This window comes from Haliotis cracherodii, unplaced genomic scaffold (assembly GCF_022045235.1).
Source record: "Haliotis cracherodii isolate W230 unplaced genomic scaffold, xgHalCrac1.p SCAF_10, whole genome shotgun sequence".
Taxonomy (NCBI): domain Eukaryota; kingdom Metazoa; phylum Mollusca; class Gastropoda; order Lepetellida; family Haliotidae; genus Haliotis; species Haliotis cracherodii.
Genome location: NW_027266265.1, coordinates 19837974 through 19859106, shown reverse-complemented (window position 1 = coordinate 19859106; position 21133 = coordinate 19837974). Strand labels below are relative to the sequence as shown.

Below are 21133 nucleotides of genomic sequence, written 5' to 3'. Positions count from 1 at the left end.
AAATATTCAAAACATGTACCCGGCCTTCACCTACACCATATAGGCCTAATGGGTGTCATATTTCTACATAAATTCCTCCGTTGATATCGCGGCATTAAAATACTTATCAAAATCAAACTTGTTACATTCTTATTAAATTGCGAGGTGTTTGTCATAAACCTGAATTCTTGATATATCTGGCATGTATAATGTCAATTAACGTTTGTTAATTTAAAATGACACAGATATTTTTGTGCCTTGTCATACAAATTGTACCAATGGATGCTCTGAATAAATTTCAACCAATCGAAATCGTTCTAACCAATCTGTGCAGAGCAGTGCGTGAACGAGCAGCCATTGTTGTTTGCGGGTCCGAGAACAGAGGGGCTACAAGATTCACCATTCTCATGTGAGTAAACCCGAGACGGCTAGTTCAGGTTTACCAGGCCTACTTTACGTGATCGTGGAAATAAATTACTACCGCTTATTCAGATTCCTTATTGCTATTTCACCGATTGCAATTCGCCATGTTGCTATTTCGAATCGGCATCGACGAATCTCTTGTGTTCTTTTCTAAGACATAGACCTAGCATCCAGTGTTTAACACCTCGTTACTTGTGCCGGAATATCGTGGAGGGCCAGGAAGCGTTAAAAAGCGGGTGGGAATTGTGTTACTTGGTTTGAAATATGTTAGTTAACCACATGGCGGCTTTTTAACTGGTAACTTTATAAAGCATAGGTCTACTTTCTGGGCCGGAGCGCTGTCATCAGTCATTTTCAGTCACGTGCAAAATGTCGGTGAAAGCTTCGCCAAGAGATGGAATCGGAATTTGCGATCTTGCAACATTGACCTACATTTTGTCTTCAGTTAGCACACAGTTAATTCTATCGATATCTATGGAATCAGTTTGATTTTCTAATTTGGAACCATTCCAATTGGTGCTCCAATGGCTTTTAAATATCATTTTATGTGATTGGTCAAATGTGTTTTGGATGGAAGGACAAACGGAGTTCGGATTTCATGGCGTACGTGTTGCACAGGAATATTATGTAATACCAGTAGGCCTAACATTCATCGGGATTATTTTCACTATCATCTTTAGCATAGTTTGAACGAAACGTTCATTGTAATATGACTGACTTACATGCTCTTTTTTTTACCTTTTATCACATTGCAAACTGACAAGCTGTAGCTTGTTTATATGAAAGTTACCCAATATTTTCAATCAGTTAACAAATATTTTCTATGAAAAAATTAATGTGTACTATTGTTGCCAAATGGAATATTGCTACACAGTTAATCCCAAGGTTTGATGGCTTAGATCATGTTAGATCATTAAATGAACTAAATAGGATATTTTCTCAGTTGGTATAAAGTCGTGTGGTCATGCACTAGACACTAGTTAACTTATGTAAATAAAAAAAATGATCCCATAAACATGAAAAATTACTTTGAATTGGTTCAGATGCAAGGGCTTGAAATAAGCATTTTAGGCTGATCTTATATCATGTTGGTTTATGCCCCTCTTCATGCTAATTTTCACCTTGTTGCAAATTTGTCATCTTTATTGTCATGTACATTATATGTACATTATGCATACACCTTCTTTGTACATGTTATAAATTTGTCAATCAAGAAATTATAAATGTTTTGAATATTGTGATTGTAAACATAAAGCAGTTTTGTAAACTGTAGTCTACCCAGTATGTGTACTGGTTTTCATTTGATTACAATCGGAACATGCAAGGCTTAGTCAGCTCTTTTTAGCAAATACATACTAGGCCAAATACATTTCTTGGAACTAGCGTCAGAAGCCTTAGCCTTTTACTGAAAGAAAAGGGGGAAAGACCTCCGCCCGCATATATTTACATATAGCGTGTTTCTTCCATCTATATAAATTTTTGAGGGCGTGCTTTTAGAACCTTGTGGTTTTGTCTCAAAATTTGAGATCCTTAGAATTGGCAATCGACATGAAAACTGCACTGTATACTTATTAATTGTTGTCGTGTGTATTTGAATTTGAACAAGCATCCAGCATTTCTCTACAGTGACCATTTATGGCCCCCTTTCTAAAGTGTATAGTTATGTTATATGAGATTATGACATACATGCAACAGTATTATTAGCACCCTGCATACATTAATATACATATCGATTTTGTTCATGCCCACAAAATTAAAGATGGTTGTCATTCTCTGAGCAGACTGGAAAAAAATCTTTGCGGTGTCAGATATGAGCTGAAGGTAGTTTTGTAAAGAAATCTTACAGATATTGGTTGCCGTGAACAAAGTTCTTGGATTGCTGTGTTATTTGAATCTGGTAACCTATATATGTTAAAATATGGGTTATGACATGTATGAGGACCTTTTTCTTTCAATTTATCTACATTAATCGTTTTGGTTTATTTATCACATTAAACATTGTCAGTAGACTGATAATTGATAAACATCAAAATACCAATTGATGCTGATTAATTTTGTCGGTTGTTTTGAGGAACTGAGCAGGAAAATTTGAATTTGTGACAACTTCCAACAAGTCTTATCCCTATTGTACAATTATAAGACATTAAGATGATGCATGTTCAACATGTTTAACTGCTCTGTTTTGTGTTTCAGGTTTGTGACTTTCATATTGGTATAACACCAATGTGAGCAAACTGAGGTGAGTGCTTCATGGTACTTCTTCAGTTTTTCCATTATCGTTGAATTCACAATTACAAATGCAAAATATTACACCTTAGTAACAAACTAGTTGACCCAAACTAGTTGTCCCAAACTGGTTGTCTCAGGTCACCAGCTGACGTTATCAGTCACATTAACTTTAGTATTTATAGGAATAGCGCAGTTTGGAAAATCTTGAGCCGGTTACTCATATTGCTGAAACTGTTTTATATCTGAATCTGATTATCTGTTTCATGATGTCAAAGTATTCAAAACATCTACCGTGCAAGGTACACCTATCTAAACGGAACAGTTCGCTCCAATAATTTCTGACTGACATCCATAGCATTATCTCCTGTTTCATGTTTGTGAACGTAAGGAACACTTGTCATTCAAATGATAGGACATGTATGCCTTTTGAAGACTTACTACGATATGCCGCATCTTATGAATAAATGCTGCTTCACTTTCTTAACTTAACACAATGATTCATTGTTAACCATGATACTGTGCAGCATAGACTGAATTTACTAGGAAGGAGTGATGTTCGTGCATGTGGACTTACAGTGTATGTAGGTGATTATTTTTTATTGGGCAAATATTTGATTTTGTTACAAAGACAGTTGATGCTGAAATAAATTTGTCTTATTTGTTTTGATTTTCAATATTGGTATGACAGTGACAAGATTGTTGGTTGATACAGCATCAGCATGTGTTATGGTTAATGTCATTGATAGACTGTTCATTGTCTTTTTGTCACCATTTTATTGTGAACACATCTGTTTGTGACATTATTGATAGTTTCATACTTTGAATCAGGTGTTTATTGATTAATACGGCGATAGAATCTAACAGTTTTTGTCCACTAGTCCACATGTCACCATTAAATGATGTGAATCTGATTACAGTTAGTGTTTCAGAAAAGGGTACATTTTATCAAATTGTTGCAGCAAAACAGGAAATTTAATCAACACTTGTCTGAAGTTGTAGTATCAGACAGAAATGAGAAAATAATGATACTCCAGAAAGAGAAGAAAACACCCAAACAGTTACTTAGTTATTATTTGTGTATTATTCATCTAGTATATACCTAGCATGCAGCAGGCTGCTTCTCACGTGGTGCTTAATCTTGCTCAAGTTTATGGTACATTTCTGAAGTTCATGAAATTTGGGTATTCTCTTCATTTTTGTTAAAGATTTGGAACCAAAACCGATGTAAACATGGACGGAGAGTCCCGAACACACCATGTCCGTCCCAAGGAATTACTTTGGATAATGCGGACATGAATTTAGAAACAGTTCACCAACTTGATAAGGTTTTTTTTTGAGTGATGAAACTGAATGTTTGATTTGACATGAAAAGAGAATAAACAAGAAAAAGAATAGTTTATCCCTGAAACACAGAGTGTAAGTTAGTTGCACATCTGTGTGAGAACAAACTGGTGTTTTTCCTCTTGTTCATGCTTGACACATGCACACAATGCTCTGGTGCCCAATGTGAATGAATGTGCATGTGGCATTGTAGGTAAGGAGGATTTCCAATTACCAAAACCATAGTAGACGATTGTTTGAATATGCCATGTTCCTAGCAGATTTGTACAGATCTTATTAAAACTTTTTAACAAAATATTCATTTTTCAAGAGTGTTGGTATAGAAGTTAGCTTTAATATGTAAATATATGAACAGAAACTAAAAACACAATAGCACAGGTGCAAACAACTATATCTATCTAATATCTATACATTAGATCTGTGAAGATATGTTACCAGGTCTTCAGCAAACCATTCTTGCCCTAAAGGGCAACTATGCTTGTTGTAACAGTTGGCTAATAGGATCAGGTTGTCAGACTCAATGGTTTGGTTGATGAATGTCATCGTATTGCAACTGCGTAGATGGATGCTCATGATGTCGATCACTAGATTGTCTGGTCGATTAGTTTGATAAATGTACAACCAACTGGTCCCTGAGTTCATTAATATCTGACCCATGAAGATCCGGGGTAGAATAGGTCTTCAAACACTAATGCTTGCCCCAAAAGGTGCCTATGATTGTCGTAAGAGGCGACTAACGGGATCGGGTGGTCAGACTCGCTGACTTGGTTGATGTGTGTCATCGTATCCCAACTGCTTAGATCTATGCTCATGATATCCTTGACTGGATTGTCTGGTCCAGACTCGATTATTTATAGACTGCCATCATAAAGCTGGAATATTGCTAAGTGGTTCAAAACAACAAACACTGTACATTAAGAAGCAACAGGGTAAAATTCTTAGTCATGTCATCATTGGCGTATTCCAAATATCATATACAATCATGCAACAGCACTGGAAATGTGCAGTGACAATACATTCGTGACAGATGCTAGAATAATATGATAGTTGTGGTATGAACTTGCCTGTTGAGATAATATTACATCAACCCTCATGCTGAGGTGAGTTGATTCTTAGGTTATTATGGTTTGAGTTGTGATTATTGAATGAATGATGTTTTCTTTTGCCTCGGTATCGGTAAGCAATTTAACTCAGTACTGGTAAAACCTCTAACTGTGTGTAGTGTTAACTACCTGTCCTTAAACATGTTAAAGATCTTCACTTGTCCCAGGCTTCCAGACAGCTTTTTCTACTGTGGTGTTGTCTGTTTTATTAAAACAATGGTTAGGTTTACCTTGACATAAACTGTCTTGATTTTCAAATTTAGAAAAACTGAGCTGCACAACCTTATTTCTACTTTCATTTTGACGTACTCAAGTGTGTCTGTTATGTAACATATTTTGGCTAGATTGGATTTTTCATCCATAGAATTGAAAATACTATCTATTGTCTGCTGAATGTTTCCTTTTGAAAAGATTATTTCTAGCTTTGGAAACATAATGGAAACAATAATTTTCTATGATTGTCGTAAGAGGCGACTAACAGGATCGGGTGGTCAGGCTCGCTACCTTGGTTGATGCATGTCATTGTATCCCAATTGCGTGGATCGATGGTCATGGTATCAATGACTGGATTGTCAGGTCCATACTCGATTATTTACAGACCGCTGTCATACAGCTAGAAAATGCTAGAGTGCGGCATTAAACAAACCAACAGACTAACCAAATCAAATCACTGCATTGTCTGGTCCAGACTCAATTGTATTGTCAGTTGGAATAATGAGTGCACAGGTTAAGCAACAGACATAGCTTAACATCAAATGTCCGTGACATTTATAAGTCAAAACATTGAGCAAGGTCGGACTCCTTTTAAGCTTTTACTCACATATTCATTTGCAGTTATAAAGCTCTTGCAGAAGATAGTATTTCATTTACGAGAGTTGATTGAAAAGTTATGAGCTTTGCATAGAAAGACTTAACCTAAAGACATTAACACGATATGTTTTTCAACATGATCTCTTTCTACAATGATAGATCTTTGCCAATGATGTTTGGGGGAACATGATCCCATTTTCATAGACATCCTTCTTTTGGCTGCCCAACATGTTCGCCACACTGGCAGAGAAGCTATGACTTCATTGTTTTGAGTGAAAATGGGTTCTGGATAAACTTTCTTCATGTTTGTGAAAAGATGGAAGTCTTATAGAAAATATGGTGTGAGCTAAATACTCAAACTCAAGTTTCCACCCATGCTGAACTAGGCTGGGCTCGAGTGACCAATCAGATTCAACTTCATATCACTTGCATTTGTTTGAAGCAAAATGGTGGCAACCAGTGAAGACGATCCGTTCTATAAACAAGATCTACATTGATAAAAACAGGTTTGGAAATAATCTGTTGAAGGTACCTGTTTTTGCAAATCCTGCAAAATCTGCACGGCAGTTTACAAACTGGATGTTGATTTTGTTTCACAATTTTGATGGGACTATGCAAAGAATCATTAGTCAAGCCAAAACATAACTATATATAATTTGAGCCTAGTTCGTCAAAGGTGGAAATTGGACTTTATGGTCAGTTGCCTCGGGAAGATGCCTTGGCCATGAATGATTTGTGCTGTTCTTTGTCTGGTTTGTTCTCTTTGGAAGAGCACATCTTTCTCAGTCTGCCATATCTTAGTCTTAATTTGTCAAGTCTGTTTGAAGATACTCTACCATGAAGACACCTTCAGCATCCCAGGACAAGGAGACCACAACCTTTCTACCTGATGGGACAGTCAGTCTTTGCCTTCTATGGTGGTGTTGATGTCTAATGCTTCAACTGTTTTCAGTGTCGTTTGGCTCAGGCTGGGAGTGCTGACTCCAGGTATCATCCATAGTCACAAAGCAAGAGCCATTGTGGATCAGCTTCAAACCAAGCTAGTTAATCACAAGACATTGTTGTGTCTGGTGCATTTTTCATTGGATGTCAGGAGCTATGGAACCCAACAAGCCGCTACTTTTTCCATTGCCAAAGTTGGTGATAATGGAATGCTCTCTCTCCTGAAAAATGCATACTGAACTAGCAATATGACAGTTATTGGTCTGTTGGTCATCACCATATCGTAGATTGTCATGATCATTTGTGGGGTTATCTTCAAGGCTGCTACGCTTATGCTATCTTTTTAAGATGGCATAGGAAGAGGGACCTTCCCTAGTATAATACTCATATCTTTATGGGTGGCTTTTGGTGTTGAGCCCATTGTATACACATTCCTCAAGTTGGTCCATTTTCCAAAGGTCACAGGCTGATGCTTGTTGCTGCAAAACAATTTGCCTAAGTTTTTGTGGATAAACCTTCATGACATCATTTGAACAAAACAAAGATGAAACTATTATGCAATTCCTTCTATGTGATGCTTGGGATATTAGAATTTATCCCTCAAACCCCATGTGAACTAAGGGCTTTTTGAAACATTTTTATGCCCAGTACAGTGTTCATTCTTGAGCATCTTTGGCATTGCAGGTTCTATTTCAATTATGATGTAAGAAATATAAATTCTGTGCGAAGTTAGTGAAATAGGCTGTTGTTAAAAATGAAACATCTATACGTGCTAGTGCTAGAAGATCATGAAGAATGTGGTATTTTTTAAATGACTATGCAAATTAATTTTATGTGTGCCAAATTATCAAATAGCAGCTTTCATCCCTAAACATTTGCTCAAAGTATATGTATCTGAGTGGCGTAATAATATTTTAGATGTGTGGAAGATGTAGGATTTTTCATCTTGTAAATCCCTTGTCACTGTGCAATGTTTGTCAAGTACCACAGTCAAATTGTGAACTTATGGTTTATGGTTATGGGTCATGATTCCTAACATCATTTCCCAATGACAGTTTCAAGAAAAGTTGATGTCTGTCTTCTTAGCTTCATTTTGTTTTGTAAATGACCTAGAATGTTTCCAGCTGAAACTATGATTGCTTTGAGCATTTTGGGAAAATTGTTGACAATGTTTAAACATCCCATTTTTGTGCAAAATAGAAATTGATTATCAGTTTATGGATATCAATGAATACACACATTCAGTCATTGATGAACTTATACTGTTTGTGTGTGGTAACAAGCATTCCCTGACAGTGTGTTAGGGCCCTAAGTCGCAGGGAGCATTGCGGTGGCTTGCTTGCACACAACATGGTGGATGCAGAACTCCAGTCAGTCATACACATGTCAGGCATGGGAAATACTGGCTGTCTGTATAGTAATACTTTGTTGTAGGTAGTACAAATATTGGGCACTACATTATCAGTTGCATGTTTGCCTGTAGTTGGCGATTTGGTGTTTTAGTATTACCTAGCAGTAGACAACGTTTGTGGCAGCTAGCCACAGCTGTTGCAGTTGACCTACATTTCATGTAATTAGCATGAACGTGATGAATGTGGAATATCACTTATGAAGCTCATGAAATATGCATGTTTTGGATTGTAATTGTTTATTTTAAGGACAACTGTTTAGCATGCATTTGGTCTATGTATTTTTGCTGGTCTGTGCAGATATATGAAGCAAGTAGATTATTTGTCTTCTGCTCATGGACAAGTTAACTCCTAACTTGTATTTCACCCCACTACTATTTCATGTGATGAGATGTTGTATCTAATCATTGATATTCCATCAGTTGTAGAGATGATTACCATCTGCAAGGAGAAAAGATTCAATTCTTCTAAAATCCTTTGTGCCATCACAAAAGATAAAACTGCCCTCAGTACCTTATTTTGGGGGAGAAAAGTGAAAAGATGTGACTTGACATAAATTTGTCATACTGTAGATTAATGCTACATTATGGTATCTCTTTTACAGATAAGAAATCCAAGTACACACAGTTTCAGACCAACAAGAGCAGGTAAGAGGCGTCAGAGGCGCCACAATTTGCAGTGCTGAGTTGTCTCTTGGGGAAGCCAGAAAGCTATGTTCGTAGGTTCGAATCCTGGTTCCCCCGGTTGTTTCTAGGTCTGTCAGCACCATAGGTGTGCTCGAGGGTTTCGTCGAAATGGTAAACACCTAATACCTAATACCTGGAACTCTTTTTACTTTCCTCCCACATTAAGTTGACAAGTCATGATATTACTGGAATACTGTTCAAAATGGCCTTTAACACTTAATTAGGTTTAGGAAGTGAATACCAAAAGTGCCCAAAAGATGTCAATAGATCTGAAGTGAATGTTGAAGCAAATGCAACTGCTATAGTAATCTGAAGCCTATCCCTTTATCCTATTTCTTCTATCTCCTACTTGATTGTGTTATGTTTGTCGACAGGAGCAATGAACTACCACCACAGTCACACTGGAAGTATACCTCCAGGTAGCAGCTTCCCCTCCTCCAGTGACAAGCCTGGTCTCTACACCGCTGGGGGGTTCACGACAAGCCCCTACCCCCCGTCACAACCTGGCCTGCCTCCCGGGGCCCAGACCCAGCGCTACCAGTCTGTCACTCAGGCCTATGCAATGGCAGCCAATCCGGCCTACTACACTCCACCAACAGGCTACTCCACTCTATCTGCCACAGGCTACCCATCGGCCACTGTCGGGACAGGGGCGTTTCACACCGTAGGCTACCCATCACTTCAGTCTCTCCCCTCAACCACGCCTGCAGGCTACCCCACCCAGTACCCGATGCCAACATACCTCGGGGGCAGCCAACTTGGAGCCACTACAGTGCCCAGCTACGCAGCGTCTGCACTTCCAGTCACCAGCGCCATCTACCCAAGCAGCGCCTACACGAGCACGCCCATCGTGGCCAGCCAGATCCAGCCTCGGGGGTACTCTGTGTCGCCCATGGGTTACCCAAGTCAGTTGGGAACAAACCCAACCTACCCTGGTGCTTCGTATCAGTCTCAACCGCCGTTTTAGTCGGGATGGGGGCACTCACGACGACGGTTTTCAATAGGACTCAAATCTTTATAGCGAGTCATGACAAACTTAGACGTGCAGAATGCATCGGAGTTTTATGTATAAACAAGGCCACTTTTGGCCAGGCGTTCTTTTCCCAAACACAGACAGTTTTATGCAGCAGCACTTGTTACAATGCTTGAAGGGTGTTATGCAGATGGACTGTGTTTTAAATCACTTGGTGATTTCCTCTACTCTAAAGCCAGTTTCAGTCAAGGCAACAGCAATGCTGTGTTAATTGGGGTACAAAAAACGTGAGCTTGTTCCATTCTGTTGCATAATTTATATATCCATCCTGGTGCCTACAAGCCAGGCTAAGTAGTAGGGGATGTATATATATTTTTCTACTGTTTTGTTTTACCAGAAAGATCTGAAGTTTTTAGGAAATTTAGTTTACCACTTTATTTTTACTTTACTAGACGATTATTTCGAAAAGCTTTTTGTGAGAATCCCATATTCTGTACTTTATAATTTATAACAGTCATATTGTGAAAAGTATCTTTGATCAAATAAACAAATGAAGCTTTTTGTGGAGTCTTTGAGCTTTTAAGTTCATTCTGAAAGGTGAAGCAACATCAACTGTTGCTATCCTGGTTCCTCTGAATTCAAACAACTGAAGACAAACACAAAGATGTATGAAACATATTTTATTTACATGCAGCACAAGAAATGCATATTTACATTTTTGCCCTCGATCATATGTGAATAAATAAGCGTGGAAAATATTTACATATGTAGTACTATCAGTACATAAATTGTTAAAACTGTACAGACATTTCCAGGGCTCATCAGTCATCTTGGAGCCATGACCATACTTGTCAGTAGACATGTGTCTATGCTTTTTTCACTGATGATATTAAATATCCATGCTGGTGGCCTCACAATAACATGTTTTAATGCTTGTGAGGCTATGACTTGGAATAGACTGGGAAAACACTATATAGGATTCTTGAATCTGAGATGTACATCATTCTCTTAAACATTAAATAACTTGACAAAAAAAATAATAGAAATGTTAATGTTTATAGTAGTTCAAGTTATTCTCATGGACAGGTTTTTTTTCTCCATCACACAGTGAGTGGAATGTCCTCAAGTAATTCCACATATTCAGGTCATTTTGTTCATATGAGCCAAGTTTAAATTATTTGTTTTTCATGTCACTATCCGTCAAAACACATCCCAGACACTTGACAGTAATGCTTGTAAATGATTGTGTAGCTTTCCATGTGGTCGTCTGGCAGGTGCGGGCAGATCTAGATCCCTCTTTCCAGCTGCTCATGGTGTCAGTTTGGAGTACACGGGTGGGGAGAACTTCTTCCGTAGATACTTCAACACATACAGGGGGATGCAGCTGACTGAGGTTATGACCAGCACCTTCCACACGAAGTCCCATGTCTGCAGGAACTTAGCATCTGCAATTCACTCACTTATTAGGAACAGGGATGATGTGGTAGAAAAGGGAAATTTTGTCATGTTATGAAAAGCTTAAAAAAATACTGAATTTATGAGAAATCAAAGGGCCAAGACATTATTTTTCCCCCCATCATGTTTGTACTTAGACCTGCAAAAGGAAATGCCCACTGAATACCAGTTTTGAGAAACTGAGTACCTCTACATAGAGAACCTGAGTCAAACTGTTTTGTCAAGTAAATAAATAATTTCTAAATTTGATATATCATATTTCTGAACCCTCAACCATGCACATTTGAATCACACCCAACACATTTACGCTCTCAATATCCCAGGAGAGAATTAGAAAATCTCACCCAAGGATATATTAATATTTAGCTTTTCTCAACAATTGTCTGTATTCTTCGGTACCAAAAGTCAATATACTTTGTTACAAAGTGTTTTTTCCTTGGTAATATGATCTCCTTTATCTGTCTTAAAGATCCACCATCCCTAGGCCCCTCTGCATAAGGACCAGCACTGAGTCTGTTAATGGAATGTCATTTTGAAACTTGAAACTCCACAATCTCTGCTCAGAACCGAGCACATTCTGACCACTGGAGGATATAGTAAATAGGGGAGATCATATTTATAATCCCACTCAAATGTTTTAATTTGAAACTATCATGTCATAATAACATTAGATCACCACACAAAAAATATATCACTCTTCTACAATCAAATGAGACTGCCTCCATAGTCTAGTGGATAGAAAGCATTTGCCTGCAGAGAGGCAAGTCAGTGGTTTTGTCCTGGATACGTTGTACATGGTACAGCCTGGATATGAGCATTATCGGGATAATCAAGGACTGGTTGGCTCAGAGTATGAATGTATGAATGAATGGGGTACCCATGTGGTATGGTAGATCAGTGGGTAGCACTATGAAACTGGCATCAGTCAGACAAGGAGCGGTACATATTGGGCATGCACCTTCACATCACCTTCATCAACTGCAACTTTTGTGGCCTAGTTATTTTATGTAACATCTATTAGAAATCGAACAGCACACAATGATTGTTTACCTCATAAAAGCAATTTTGTTCAACTGTAAATAATGCTTGCCATGGCTTTCTGACAATCATCTGGCCCATGGGTATGCTGCAAACTGCAACTGTGCAAAATGAAGTTGAGAGTCTACAGCAGGGCAATACTCATGACTTGCCACGGGCTGGTCTTCCACGTGAATGTCACAAGACAACCATGTTCTGTTGGTACATCAACGGAAGGCAATTTCTCTGTTGTAGATACCTTAGTGTACACAGCATCTGAGATTCAGAAGACTGGGACAGTTTGCAGATTAGTCAAGGCGTCATCAGGGCACATCTGATGGTCTTACAAGGGTCAACAGGCACCCAAGAGAACATTTTAGCAACACTTGCGTTACTCAACCTTGTTACAGACAGATCTATCTTGGGATGAAAGTGTACTCTACCAGGATGACATTGATAGGAAATCATGTCCTAGACTCTGCAAATGCAGAGACATAAGGAGACTGTTCCTCCAGAATTCTCCCCCATAGATCATGTTTGGGATGAGATTGTATGCCACCTACGAGAGGACCAGCACAAGCCGGTAATGCTAGCTCAGTAGGGCTAATGTTTGGTAGACTTTTGGAACATCCCCCTGGCTGTTCCACCAATTCACAAATCATCTGGTGCCGTTGCCTCACCTGTATTAATGCAAATGGTGATCCCCCCCGATATTGACATTGTTAACCGAGTTGTTACACCACCCCTCTTTTAGGACATGTTGCTCTGTCGCCTGTCACCAGGTATGGTGTTGTCATTGAATTTGTTATGATAAAACATTGATCAGACAAATGACCAAATTATGTTATTATTTTCATTTACATAATATTTACACAACTTTATATGAAGCACAGTTACTTTCTTCTGCTGGTAAGTTTTATTGTATATATATGGTTACAGACACTCGACACACAAAATTCAACGTATCCTTTGTTCAAATGGTAAATTGGTCAAGATGTGATGTGATGAGAAATCCTGCCTGTGTACAGATTTGGCAATGACTTCAGTCAAATAGTGATGAACGTTACTATGCTATGACATCACAGATATGGAATGTTTTGTCCTTGAACCATCAGTTACCAAAGAGTGTGTTGTGTAGAGATACTGACTACATGAAATGAATGTAACTATGTTTTTTCAACAACATTTCCCCTGAAATAGTGTTGATCTCACACACAATATCCTATGGGATTCAGTATTGAATAATAATTCCAGTTACCCACCAGGTTTGCACACTGGCTGGCTGACTGGTCAACAAATCGCTCCGTCTATTTCCTTCTTAAGTGGAGAACACACCATCCAGCTTGGCCATGGGAATCTGATGTTCTATACAATATTGGCGCTTCGATCCAACTATATTCTGCATATACATATCAACAACAGCAATACCAATCCTATTTACCGAAGTAGTCTTTGAGGACAACCAGTGACGCAATGTAAATGGCAAGACTGAAGACTTCTGCCACGATCATCAGGTAGTGCCATGTGCGAATCGTCAAGGCAACCATCAACAGCTCTGTGAGGATGAGGGAGGTGAAGGTGATGGAGACGACGTGGAGGAACTCCTCCTCGAACAGCAGAAGAGCTCCATACATGATGATCCCCCCTGGAACACCAACATCATCAACTGTTCATCAACACAGAGGCAGCTGAACAGGCAATCCACACCAATTCAGTGATACTTTGTTACTCTGCAATAGCTAGTTTGGCTCAACCTTTACATCCATCAGCTCTTATTCCATTGGGGACGGCCCAAATAAAAATAGTCTATCATGCTCAGAAGTTTTCTGCGGTGCCTGTATTTACCACCCATACTTCATGTTCCAGGTACATGTACCTGGCTCTGTAAGCTGCAGTTACTGATACTAACAACAGAAATTGCCAACCTGTCACAGGAGTGAGAAATCTTTCATTAACACACAATTTCCATTTGTGGGGATCTGGTTGCTTAAATCCGAGGCATGTTATCCTGACCAACCAGAAATGAGAAGTGTCAAAGCTCATGATAGAACTGCAGTTGTAATAAATTCTCCACTTACCTTGGTAAATACTTATAAGCACCCATATGAAGAAGGTTTTGAAAGACAGTGATCGACCCTGAAACACACATTTAGATTACTGAATATGCTTTTGTGAAACTTACTTACAGATCACTTTTATGTAGTAACAAATTCTTGAATCAAAGAAATTCTTCCTACATGGTTCTATTTTATCTCCAAGTTGTGATATGGCTTACTTTGGTCAACTCCTTATATAGTTCTGGGTAGGTCATGGCAATCTGAGGAGACACATCCTTGTCAAGCACCAGAGAGAAAACCGGATACATTGTGTATACAGTGGCATATCTGAAACAGTGTGGATACAGTGGCATATCTGGAACAGTGTGGATACAGTGGCATATCTGAAACAGTGTGGATACAGTGGCATATCTGAAACAGTGTGGATACAGTGGCATATCTGAAACCTTGTGTATACTGGCATATCTGAAACAGTGTGGATACAGTGGCATATCTGAAACAGTGTGGATACAGTGGCATATCTGAAACTGTGGATACAGTGGCATATCTGAAACAGTGTGGATACAGTGGCATATCTGAAACAGTGTGGATACAGTGGCATATCTGAAACCTTGTGTATACTGGCATATCTGAAACCTTTTGTATATAGTGGCATATCTGAAACATTTGTATGTACATTGTGTATATAGTGGCATATCTGAAACATTTGTATGTGTATTGTGTATATAGTGGCATATCTGAGACATTTGTATGTACATTGTTTGTATGTACATTGTGCATAAGTATATAGGCAGTGGACTCAAACCTCAAACATCTTGAACAATGTCAGGTATCATCATTTGCCGGAAAAGCAGTTTCAGTTTTAGAAGATGCTTAAAGCCGATGACGCCAGATGCTGGACAAGCATGCCACAACGAAAGCATGATGAAATGGCCACGACAAACGTCTGCAGTGTATACATACCCGTGACCATTGTGGGCACAACACATCTCACAAACAATTGACACATTGTAAGAAGCCGAGCCCGGCGCAACTCACCCCACAATGAGGAATCCTGGGAAGAGTGCCAGTGAGGCAAAGTAGAAGACAGACGAGAAGACCACTTGCATGGCACTGATGATGAGGCCTCGATGGATGACAAACTGACTGAGGGCCGCTGACCGCTTGTAGCTGTACGCAGGAGGTAACACAGCATCAACACTTATTTCTCCATACATGAACACTCATTTCTCCATACATCAACACTCATTTCTCCATATCATCAACACTCATTTCTCCATACATCAACACTCATTTCTCCATATCATCAACACTCATTTCTCCATATCATCGACACTCATTTCTCCATACATCAACACTCATTTCTCCATATCATCAACACTCATTTCTCCATATCATCAACACTCATTTCTCCATACATCAACACTCATTTCTCCATATCATCAACACTCATTTCTCCATATCATCAACACTTATTTCTCCATACATCAACACTCATTTCTCCATTTCTCCATACATCAACACTCATTTCTCCATATCATCAACACTCATTTCTCCATACATCAACACTCATTTCTCCATATCATCAACACTCATTTCTCCATACATCAACACTCATTTCTCCATATCATCAACACTTATTTCTCCATACATCAACACTCATTTCTCCATATCATCAACACTCATTTCTCCATACATCAACACTCATTTCTCCATATCATCAACACTCATTTCTCCATACATCAACACTCATTTCTCCATATCATCAACACTCATTTCTCCATATCATCAACACTCATTTCTCCATACATCAACACTCATTTCTCCATATCATCAACACTCATTTCTCCATATCATCAACACACAAACGAAATAACTTCACCAGCCTTTTCCTCAAGTTTTCTTCCTCAAAATACACTTTTCATGAAGATGTACCACAATAGATATGCATATGATTAGGATGTGAGAGTGATGATTGTGTGAAACTCCTTGTCATGTTAGATGTTAGGGGCATATTTAAGCATGACTGTAGTTGTTAGATGATACTGGACACAAGATGTAGTGCTACAACCACAAGCAGTTATTGTGACTAATCTGACCTGTTTCTGCCGTGCACGACCAGCAAGTGGCCGATATGACTGAACTGGGTGATGGAGAAGTCTGCAGCCAGGGATGCCTGTTTTCCTTCCTGAAAATTGTACAATAAATTCTATATTTATATACTTATACTATCTCACACTATGCATTTCATCCTTTCGATCAATTTAGATCCTGGGGTGGAAACAATCCTAAAACAACAGTCAAAAACAACATGTCGCTCCAACACATCCCACTCATCACCTTGGTCACCACCATAAACAATAGGTCATGCCCCACAGAAATCTTGTGCGACCTGATCACCTGAGATTCACTTTCTAGAGTGTACAGGCTGTGTAACTGTGTGGGGCTGGTGGGCGTTTAGCGTGGGAGATAGGATAAGTATATAAATGTATAAAACTTTCAAATTTTTAAACTTATCCTATCTCACATTATGTATGCACTTATTCCACGGTTGGATGTGGGACGCTGATATCCTAGCCTGTAAAAGGACCTCAACCGTGAGACGTACATGAGGAAGCTGGTTGCAAACCATGATTAAATCCAGTGATTGTTATAAAGCTTAGTGTCAAAATAAAAAACATGCATAAGGGCTGCTTCGTAAAAAAACCTTTGCGCTACTAAAACAGATACAGCTTTATATCAGGTAACTCATGCGTTACATGGCTTTGCATAGGTTAGTTAATAAGTTAAAACGCTCCGTAAGTCATAAGGTGGGCCAGCATAGCATCTCTTTTGAAGCTTCATCAAAGCCATCAATCACAACCACAGCGACTGAGTACGCTGAGAATGAAAAGACGAAACGATCGACCAACTACTGAGACATAACTTTACTAGACAGAGGTTAGCAGGTACAAGATCGGCACAACATTCATGCAAATGGTCAGACCTAATGTTGACTTCTATGACGTAGACATAAGTCTCTACAGACAAGTATATTAACTCTCCATTGGGAACACAAGTCTGGGAACCCAATACTACAAGATATTACCCGCTATTCTGGAAAAAGCAGGTACAGGCATCTTTTTTAAGCTGGAAACTGCAACAATTCCCACACAAGGGTTGAAGAAAAAGTATGAAGTGCACAGTGCGAGACAGGATAAGTTGAAACATTTTCTGACACAAAAATATGACAATTACAGTAGACTTAACATCCCAAAGCACAATCTATGTTCTGTCATATAAGCATGATGAGCTGACTGACCTTGCCAACAATACCGATGCCTGTGTCTGCTGCCTGGATCATGCTGACATCATTGCCGCCATCACCTTATGATGGAGAAGTAGCTGATACAGGTTCATACAGGTTTACTGTCACAGGGGCACTCCACGCCCATGTCTCTTACACCACAACAAAACATTCTTCAAATATTTTTCCTACCTATTTTCTACATTTTATATCAAGGTAGATGCTGATATCTTAACAGCTCATGAAATAATAAGATACAAGTGCAAAAGTGAGCGTGGCTCACTACTACCCGTGACCCGCCTAGTGTCCGTAGTTACAAATTAAATAGCTAGGATAGGGTTAGCCTTTAGGGTTTGAAAAATTCATAAAAAAATGGAAAATTAATAAAAACAATTTTTTTCTTTTGACTGCACCCCTCCATATGACACAGATCATATGTACTAAGTTTGAGATGAATCCCCTGAACAGTTTAAGAGAAATCGCGAGGACAAAGTTTTCGGACGGACGGAATCTTGGTATTAATTTCATACTTTCCTTTTTGCCTTTCTGACAGTGACAATTATTCCTGATCCTATTTCAACTTATTTGACATCAGAATGTTAGAAGTACAATAATGCCTGCAAAACTGTGTATAAATCTTGTCAGTATAGAAACACTGTGAACACAGTCTACCCGACCCAGCTCACCAATGGCACATGTTCTCTTGCCGGTGTGCGTCTTCAACAGCTTCACAATGTCTGCCTTCTGTGTGGGGGAGCACCGACACACCACCACTGCCGGACACTGACACGCCAGCTCCACAAACTCATGTTCATAGTACTTCAGACACACCTGTAAGAGACCAGGAATTTGCTGTTGGAACACACCATTTCAAACATAGCACCATGGACCGTTTAGGCCTCCCCATAGTTTTCACAAAATGGTACCTGTTAAAGATGTCTTGATCCTACCTGGACAAACGTCTCTGGCTAGGATCCTTAAAGTATACTTTATTTCATGAAATGTTCATGCGTTGCTAAATTAATGTGAATGTCAACCCCTGGCTTAAAATGCATTATTAAAATAAAGCGAGAAATCCAGCCTTTTTAACTACATGTATGAATGCAAATGTCTGTTTGTTTGTTTGTTGTTTAACGCCGCACTCAGCAATATCCCACCTATAGGATGACAGTCTGTAAACAATCGAGTCTGGACCAGACAATGCAGTGATTTACATCAAGAGCATCAATCTACACAATAAGAATACGATGACATGCGTCAACCAAGTCAGTGAGCCTGACCGCACGATCCCATTAGTCGCCTCCTGCAACAAGTATGGGTTGCGGACGACCTATTGTAACACAGATCTTCACAGGTATAATCAGCACATGCTAACACCAAGACATTGGTTGTAACTTGTATGCTGTCTGCACACACTTAACTTCAAATTCTTGTGATTAAACTTCCATGAAAGCAGGAAGTTCCAATACCACATATTCAAATTAGATAGCATTTAAGTCAAGAGGTCTTATGGATGTCAACTTCTTTATTATGAGGAATGGAACGTTTCGTAGTATGTACTTACTCCTTCATCAGGTTAATGAATGCTATGAAGCAGAAAACATATATATTAACAAGGGAAGCCAACAGTTAATTGGCGCTGTTAGGTGATTAAGTATCCACATTTGTTATCTTATTATTTCTGTTGTTCTTACAGGTACATGTATATGTTCTCTGCCTCATAGCATTTATTCATGTTTCATGTGGTAGTTGGTGAGGACTACTGTCTAAATCTAGCACTCAACTACATTGATTATTGTCCCTTTGTTTATACAAGAAGGGACACTAGCTTTTTTGCAATAATTTCATGATTTACTGTATGTTATCCAGATACGATCCTGACTGTAATTACTGTCTACCTGTGAGAAGTCTCGTCATAATTCTACCTGTAATGAATCTCTAGTCATGACCCTACCTGTAAGAAGTTTCTTCTCATGTTTCTACCTGTAACGAGTCTCTAGTCATGATCCTACCTGTAATGAGTCTCTAGTCATGATTCTACCTGTAACAAGTCTCTAGTCATAATTCTACCTGTAACAAGTCTCTAGTCACGATTCTACCAGCAATGAATCTCTAGTCATGATTCTACCTGTAACGAGTCTCTAGTCATGATTCTACCTGTAACGAGTCTCTAGTCATGATCCTACCTGTAATGAGTCTCTAGTCATGATTCTACCTGTAACAAGTCTCTAGTCATGATTCTACCTGTAACGAGTCTCTAATCATGATTCTACCTGTAATGAGTCTCTAGTCATGATCCTACCTGTAATGAGTCACCAGTAATGATAAGTGCAGCATCATTTTTCCTGCGGAGGGCGTTGAGCTCCAAGTGAGCCTCCGTCCTGTCTGTCACGTTGTTGAATGTGTGTAATGTTTGTATTCGAGACACTAGTTTGGAGCTTTTAGCGATGCATGTAGCCGTCTCCAGCTTGTCCCCAGTCAGCATCCACACCTGTAACACCAAGAACTCATGTAATAGAGCTGAATACTCACCAACATGCATTGCTGGTTAAAGTTCAGAGGCCATAGTCCAGTTGTTCAACCATGCATGACATTAAGAGAGATCCAAACAATAATATCATCAACTAAGGATTCGGAAGCTAATGACTGCTAATTCCTAACACTGCACAGCATATCTACTAGAGTAAAGTTAATGATTAAGGGATTTGTTTGTTTGTTGTTGTTTAATGACGCAATGAGCAATATTCCAGCTCCTTGATGGCGGCTTATAAATAATTGAGTCTGGACATGTCAATCCAATGATTGATACTATGAGCAACGATCCACGCTGTTAGGTACAATGACATGCCAATGACATGTCACCGAGCCTGACCCCCGGATCCGTTCAGTTAGACCGGCATGGGACCGGTTCCAACCAGGAATCCACACGGGGGAGAGAGGAAGAGGACAGCGTGTGTGTCATGCAGTCCAACACCCACCTTGATGCCAGCATTCCTCAGCAGCTCCAGTGTTGGTCGGACGTTGTCCTGGAGCTTGTCCTCCACACCGGTCAGACACAGGAGGTCCAGGTCTCGCTCCAGGCTCTCGATGACTGCCTGCACCTTGCTGTTCCGGTCCTGCAGGGACATCCGGGCCTGGTGGATGCGACTCTGTGGGCAGGTACAGTGAAGAGTGCAGCACATGCCATGCAGCTCGGCTACCTCAGTAACAACACGTTCCTAGTATCCCATTAGTGTAAACCTACAGCCACTAAGGACTATTGTAGTGGAGCTACTTCCTATCTCATGGTAACCTTCTGAGAAGTACTACTTTCAAGTGAGAGGTGTTACATTTGAATTGTAAGATCTGCTTTGAGCTATTACAATAAAATTGTAAGACCTATATTTTACAGTTGAACCGTATAAACAGTTTTTTAATATGCAT

The 21133-nt window shown here is 39.3% G+C and overlaps 2 protein-coding genes across 7 annotated transcripts in view; one reads left to right on the top strand and one right to left on the bottom strand.

The window, feature by feature from the left end:
- Positions 1 to 311: 311 nt before the first annotated feature.
- Positions 312 to 10455, top strand: LOC139454180 (uncharacterized). Its single transcript, XM_071235736.1, has 4 exons — positions 312 to 388; positions 2596 to 2641; positions 8841 to 8883; positions 9297 to 10455. The coding sequence occupies exon 4, from the start codon at positions 9302 to 9304 to the stop codon at positions 9887 to 9889; it is 588 nt and encodes a 195-aa protein (XP_071091837.1). The 5' UTR covers positions 312 to 388; positions 2596 to 2641; positions 8841 to 8883; positions 9297 to 9301; the 3' UTR covers positions 9890 to 10455.
- A 105-nt stretch (positions 10456 to 10560) lies between these two features.
- The window catches only part of LOC139454177 (probable phospholipid-transporting ATPase IIB), a 60267-nt gene continuing 49694 nt past the window's right edge, over positions 10561 to 21133 (bottom strand). For all 6 annotated transcript variants that reach the window (XM_071235729.1, XM_071235731.1, XM_071235732.1 and 3 more), the window contains 10 exons: positions 20689 to 20859; positions 20013 to 20201; positions 18397 to 18541; positions 17726 to 17790; positions 16524 to 16612; positions 15463 to 15594; positions 14643 to 14751; positions 14446 to 14503; positions 13809 to 14012; positions 10561 to 11340 (listed from right to left, as the gene is read on the bottom strand). In XM_071235729.1, the coding sequence (XP_071091830.1) occupies positions 11204 to 11340; positions 13809 to 14012; positions 14446 to 14503; positions 14643 to 14751; positions 15463 to 15594; positions 16524 to 16612; positions 17726 to 17790; positions 18397 to 18541; positions 20013 to 20201; positions 20689 to 20859 (1299 nt within the window). In that variant the 3' untranslated portion in view covers positions 10561 to 11203. The remainder of the gene's footprint in view (positions 11341 to 13808; positions 14013 to 14445; positions 14504 to 14642; positions 14752 to 15462; positions 15595 to 16523; positions 16613 to 17725; positions 17791 to 18396; positions 18542 to 20012; positions 20202 to 20688; positions 20860 to 21133) is intronic.